Here is a 6723-nt window from a genome sequence, read left to right as displayed (position 1 = left end):
TGTAATATCCAGTCCTGCCCTGTCATCAATGTAGTCAGTTTCATATTTTCATTTCAAGGTTTACTCTAAACACTTAAGTTTTTAAAAGAACTTTACATTCTTTATTCAGATATGTTAGGGTAATTTGTAATATTTTGATGACCAAATAGAAATGTCGGTTAAGGAAAATGATGTTTTGAGAATCCAGTTCCATGATACTAACGGGTGGCCTTGAGCCTCTCTACTGTAAAAACTAAAATGTGAGGCACAGATGCTTTTTAAAAAAATAATAAAATGTTTTTTTTTTTATATATACAAAACTATTGTTTTAAGCATTGTCATGACCTAAGCTATTTATACAAAACTACTTGTGTGTTGTTTAACTACCTGCATTTGCCATCTGGTCTGTTATGTATGTACAGTCATTTTGCTGTAATAGTGCTTCTACTGTCAAAGAATGAATGCAGAAAGAGGCTTTGAACTTAGATAGGGAACTGGTATCTAAGGAAAAGGAACTGGTAAAAAAACAAATAACCACATGTTTAGATTATTGAACCTAGAAATAAATGTCTTATAAATAAAGTTTAACTGCATGCCATATAAGGTAGAAATCGCTGTTTTACAAGCATATTGAGTAGGAAGTAGGCTAATTCAGCTGATGAGTATTCAACATGCTAAACCACATAAGGAGGCCCAACTGCAAAGGTCCAGGGCTGATCCTTGTCTGCTTGGATGAAGAGAATTGAGAGAAAGGTCATTTTCATATTGTACCTTTTTGCTTGTCAAAACACATTTGTTTTGAACAAACATATTATAGGCTATAAGAAGCCTAATCTAATAACATTCAGAGTTGTTAGCTGTCACTCATCCACTCTGCCACCCCAACACACACACACACACACACACACGCACACACACACACACACACACACACACACACACACACACACACAGAGCGCATCCTGTCAATTTACCAAGGAAATGAAGAGTGCTTACAACAGAGACTTCTTCCATAAATGTTTAATAAACATCTTAGAACAAAACCTCACCACACCAACAATTATAAGAATAACTTTGTTGAACAACAACCCGTTTTTGAAAATTTTAAAATCCATTTATTATTAGTCTTAGATTATATGGCGTGTCCGTCACAAAAATCCCTGAGTATCAGCTGTTACTATAGATGCAATAACATATTCGAACGGGTTTTTTAATATTAACTTTTATGTTACAGCTGGAACTACCTGTGCTGTTATACGAAAATAATGCACACCTTCTGACCAATCAGATTCGAGCATTCAACTATGCTGTGGTATTATAATATATATATAGCTCACATGGATTACACTAAAGATTTAAAGCAAAACGGTATTCTTTTTTTTTTTTTTTTTTTTTAATTTGTATCCTATTAATCAAAATCAGAATAATGTCTATTTATTTATTGAGGTACTGTTACTGAATGTAGAAGAAAGCTGAATCAAAGGAAGTGAACTGATAAGATAAGATAAGATAAGATAACATTTATTGATCCCACACCGGGGAAATTTCCTCGTTACAGCAGCTCAATTACACACACACACAAAAAAAAAACAGATAGGAAAGAATACACATGAAATAGGAATAGAATTGAAATAAAGTATCTAATATATATATATATATATATATATATATATATATATATATATATATATATATATATATATATATACAATAGGAATAGAAAGATAAGAATTAGAGTAATAAAAAAATAATAATAATGGTAATATGTACACTATAGACACCTCAGTGTATGTACAGGTGAATACAAATTTGAATATATACAACAAATAATAATAATGTGTAGGTTGATGATGCAAAAAACGAGCTAGCAGTGCTACATTATGTTGTTGTTGCATTAAAGAGTCTGACTGCTGTAGGGATGAAGGATCTGAGGTAGCGCTCTTTCAGCAGTCTGCTGCTGAAGGAGCTGCTCAGGGACCCCAGTATCTCATACAGGGGGTGAGAGGAATTGCTCCTGATAGACACCATCTTAGCTAACATCCTCCTCTCCCCCACCACCTCTATGCTGTCCAGAGGGTAGACCAGGACAGAGCTAGCCCTCTTAACCAGTTTGTTGAGACATTTACTGTCTCCCCTCTGTGCTCCCAACTCCCCAGGAAACTACTGCATATAAGATAGCAGATGCTACCACAGTGTCATAGAAAGTTTTAAGCAGGGTCCTGCACACACCAAAAAACCTCAGTCTCCTCAGCAGGTGGAGATGACTTTGGCCCTTTTTGTACAGGACATCTGTGTTTGTGGACCAGTCCAGTTTATTGTTGAGGAGAACACCCAGGAATTTATATGTCTCTACCCTCTCGATGTCAATACCCTGGATGCTCACCAGCGTAGACCGGGTTGGCCTACTACGGAGGTTGACTACCATCTCCTTTGTATTGCTAGAATTGAGGCAGAGGTGGTTTAATTCACACCAGTTGACAAAGTCAGCGATGACCTCCCGGGAATTCCTGATCGTTCTCCTCTGATACTCGTCCAACAATGATCGTATCATCACAGAACTTCTGCATGTGGCAGCTGTTAGTGTTATGCCTGAAGTCCGCTTTGTACAGGTTGAAGAGAAATGGAGCAAACACTGTACCCTGCGGTGCTCCCGTGTTGCTGACCACCACACCAGACATACAGTCCTGGAGCCTCAAATACTGTGGTCTGTCAGTGAGATAGTTGGTGGTCCATGCAGCCAGGTGGCGGTCAACTCCAGCTCCCAAAAGCTTCCCCCTAATTAGTGATGGCTGAATTGTGTTGAAAGCACTGGAAAAATCAAAAAACATGATCCTCACAATGCTCTCAGTATTCTCCAGGTGTAGAAGTGATCTGTGCATCAGATAAATAATGGTGTCCTCAACCCCCATGCCTGGTCGGTAAGCAAACTGTAGGGGGTCTAGCTCTGAGTTCACTAGGGTCCACAGCTGTCACAGTACAATCCTCTCCATGGACTTAATCAGGTGTGAAGTTAAGGCTACCGGTCTGAAGTGGTTTGGCTCACTTGGATGCGCAAATTTTGGGTACTGGAACCACATAGGAAGTCTTCCACAGTAATGGAACTCATGCTAGTCTAAGGCTCAGATTAAAGATGTGCAGGATGACCTCACTGAGCTAATCTGCACAATCTTTAAGCAGTCTGGAGCTGATTCCATTTGGGCCTGGGGCCTTTCTTGCCTTGATCTTCTTTAGCTCCTTCTTCACCTGACTGAGTGTCAGAGAGAGGAAAAAAGCCAACTATTTCCATAGGGTGTACTTATGTTTTCACATGACTGTATGTAAGGACTAAAATACAGCAGAATATCCAAGAAATATTTAAATGAACATGATTACATGGCACAAGTATATCTTTAGGCAGAATGCAGTCAGTAATGGAAGAATATTTCACTTATTCATCATATTGCACTGTTTAGTAACATTGGCACCACATGTGTGTGTTTAGTTCATATTTTATCTCAACAATGATTGCACCTACAGCTTCTTTTCTTTATGATGTAATTAGGTTAAGTCGGTGAAAATTCTATTAATGAAACATAATGCAGGCGAACATAATAAATGAATGATGTGAATTTGTAAAAAAAAAAAAGAAAGAAAGAAAGAAAGAACAAAAGAAAGAAAGAAAGAAAAAGCATGCATGTTATAGTCAATGCATTTTATTCTATTATGTTCTTACATCCAATAGATCTCAGCAGATACATACTGTATGCCATAGCTGCAACACTTTTATGGATTTTATTTACAGTGCCCTCCACTAATATTGGCACCCTTGGTAAATATGAGTAAAGAAAGCTGTGAAGATTTGTCTTTATTGTTTAACCATTTGATCTTTTGTTAAAAAAAAATCACAAAAATACTCTGCTCTCACGGATATCAATCTGTTGCAAACAAAACACAGGTTTCTCAAAAATATATCTTTGTTAAATATAGATGTGCAACAATTATTGGCACCCTTTTAGTCAATACTTTGTGTTACCTCGCTTTGCCAAGATAACAGCTCTGAGTATTCACATATAATGCCTGATGAGGTTGGAGAATACATGGCAAGGAACTTTTTCTCTTGCTGCTCCCTTAAACTAGATGTTGAGAAATACAATCAGACTGTTGTATTCAGAACATAAAATAAATTCCTCAGCATGCACTAATAAACTTACTGAATTATTTTATTTTATTTCTATGTAAATCTAAAAATGTATAGAACTGAAATCAGTTTAGATTAGACCAAAATAAAGGTTTGGTGACAATATCAATTGCATACAAGCACAATCCCCCAAACCCACTGTAAAATAAAATATAGAGTCGCAACATCAATCTTTTGGGGCTGTTTAACAACTTGTCGATGTTGAGTGTATTATCAGTTTTATTAACTACAGTAACATTATTAGCCCAAAACATGGCTGCCTCTTCCATAGGGTAAAATTTGGCCATAGATGAATCTTTCAATATGACAATGACCCCAAACATACATCCAAATCAACACAAATGTTTGAAGGAAAAGAAAATGGTTTGCAATCTCAGTTTCTGGATTTCAATTCACGGTTCTTTGACGAGTGTTCTCCAACTGTGATTTGTAAGTTTTATTCATTTGAGCTTCTTCTACAGCACACTACCCTGATACTGTCAGACACAGCCATATACAGGATGGGATTGAGGCACATGTTCAGACAAACTAATGCCTTTGACACTTGGTATCCATTACGCACATAACAATAAGTATTTCTGTCTTCATTCAGTTTAAAGTTCACTATGTGTAGAATGTGATAGGGGAGAAAAGACACAGTATACAGGCTGCAGACTAATCCAATAATCAGAGCCACTTTTTTCTTCTGGACTGAGGTGATATTTGCATTTTTAAAAACAGCCATTATTACACCAAAATATGATGCAAAAGTAACTACAAATGGGACCAAGCAGCCTATAACAACCATAAACACCCTGTAGGTAGACTTTAGGTTTGATTTTTTATCTAGATTTGCAAATATGAAACATCTGTCCCTGTTGACACCTGAAAAGTAGAGAAGTGGAGATGAAATGCTTGCCACAAAGATCCAGACGAACACACTGATGATCTTGGCGTGTTTTGGGCGAATGTGTTTGCGCATGAAGATTGGTTGAACGATGGCCAGGTATCGATGAACACTGATGCACATGATGAAGTAAATGCTGACGTAGAGGTTACAGGTGAAGAGAAAGATCTCTATTTTGCAGACAGCATCACCAAATATCCACTGTCGACTTCTTGAATAGTTGTCGATAAGAAGGGGCAGCGTGAGGGCGTAAAAGATGTCACTGATGACCAGGTTGCAGGAGAACACCACTCCCATGTGCCAGTTCTTCTTCTCCTTAGTCACAAGCAGCCACAGGGCCAGTATGTTCCCCACCAGCGCCACACACATCTCCATACCGTAGATGGGAGCTAACAGGTATTGAAACGTACTGCTACAGCTCCAGCTCCCGTTTCCTACCATTTTATCGAGACTCCTAAAAACAGCAATGCAAAGAACCAGTACTAGAATAAATTAGGAATAGTATAGGACAATCATTTGCAGTTAGTCTTGCCTCCAAACCCATATTTGCATTCAAACGTTAGATTAAATCTTGATACACAATTAAAACTCAGTTTTACATGCTTAAGTAGTCATAATGAACTATTTTAATGTGTTCTTTACATTTAACTTTAAGAAGCTTCATATACTGTTTTTAATGGCTAAAAGACATTGTAATATCCAGTCCTGGCCTGTCATCAATGTAGTCAGTTTCATATTTTCATTTCAAGGTTTACTCTAAACACTTAATTTTTTTTAAAATAACTTTACATTCTTTATTCAGATATGTTAGGGTAATTTGTAATATTTTGATGACCAAATAGAAATGCTATGTCGGTTAAGGAAAATGATGTTTTGAGAATCCAACTCCATGATACTAACGGGTGGTCTTGAGCCTCTCTACTGTAAAAACTAAAATGTGAGGCACGGATGCTTTTAAAAAAATATATAATTTTTTTTTTATACGAAACTATTGTTTTAAGCATTGTCATGACCTAAGCTATTTATACAAAACTACTTGTGTGTTGTTTAACTACCTGAATTTGCCATCTGGTCTGTTATGTATGTACAGTCATTTTGCTGTAATAGTGCTTCTACTGTCAAAGAATGAATGCAGAAAGAGGCTTTGAACATTGCAAAGGAACTGGCAAAAAACAAATAACCACATGGTTAGATTATTTGACCCTAGAAATAAATGTCTTGGAAATAAAGTTTAACTGCATACCATATAAGGTAGAAATCGCTGTTTTACAAGCATATTGAGTAGGAAGTAGGCTAATTTCAGCTGATGAGCATTCAACATGCTAAACCACATAAGGAGGCCCAACTGCAAAGGTTCAGGGCTGATCCTTGTCTGCTTGGATGAAGAGACTTGAGAGAAAGGTCATTTTCATATTGTACCTTTTTGCATGTCAGAAAACATTTGTTTTGAACGAACATGTTATAGGCTATAAGAAGCCTAATCTAATAACATTCAAAGTTGTTAGCTGTCACTCATCCACTCTGCCACCCCAACACACACACACACACACACACACACACACACACACACAGCGCATCCTGTCATTTTACCAAGGAAATGAAGAGTGCTTACAACAGAGACTTCTTCCATAAATGTTTAATAAACATTTAATAAATCTTAGAACAAAACCTCACCACACCA

The 6723-nt window shown here is 37.0% G+C and overlaps 1 protein-coding gene across 1 annotated transcript; it reads right to left on the bottom strand.

Moving 5' to 3' along the window:
- Positions 1-4221: 4221 nt before the first annotated feature.
- On the bottom strand, positions 4222-5483 carry LOC128600803 (P2Y purinoceptor 11-like). Its single transcript, XM_053613502.1, has one exon. The coding sequence runs from the start codon at positions 5481-5483 to the stop codon at positions 4593-4595; it is 891 nt and encodes a 296-aa protein (XP_053469477.1). The 3' UTR covers positions 4222-4592.
- Positions 5484-6723: the final 1240 nt, after the last annotated feature.

The sequence above is a fragment of the Ictalurus furcatus genome, chromosome 24 (genome assembly GCF_023375685.1).
Source record: "Ictalurus furcatus strain D&B chromosome 24, Billie_1.0, whole genome shotgun sequence".
NCBI lineage: Eukaryota > Metazoa > Chordata > Actinopteri > Siluriformes > Ictaluridae > Ictalurus > Ictalurus furcatus.
The sequence above is the reverse complement of the archived record's forward strand: the minus strand, read 5'-3'. Positions and strand labels throughout refer to the sequence as shown.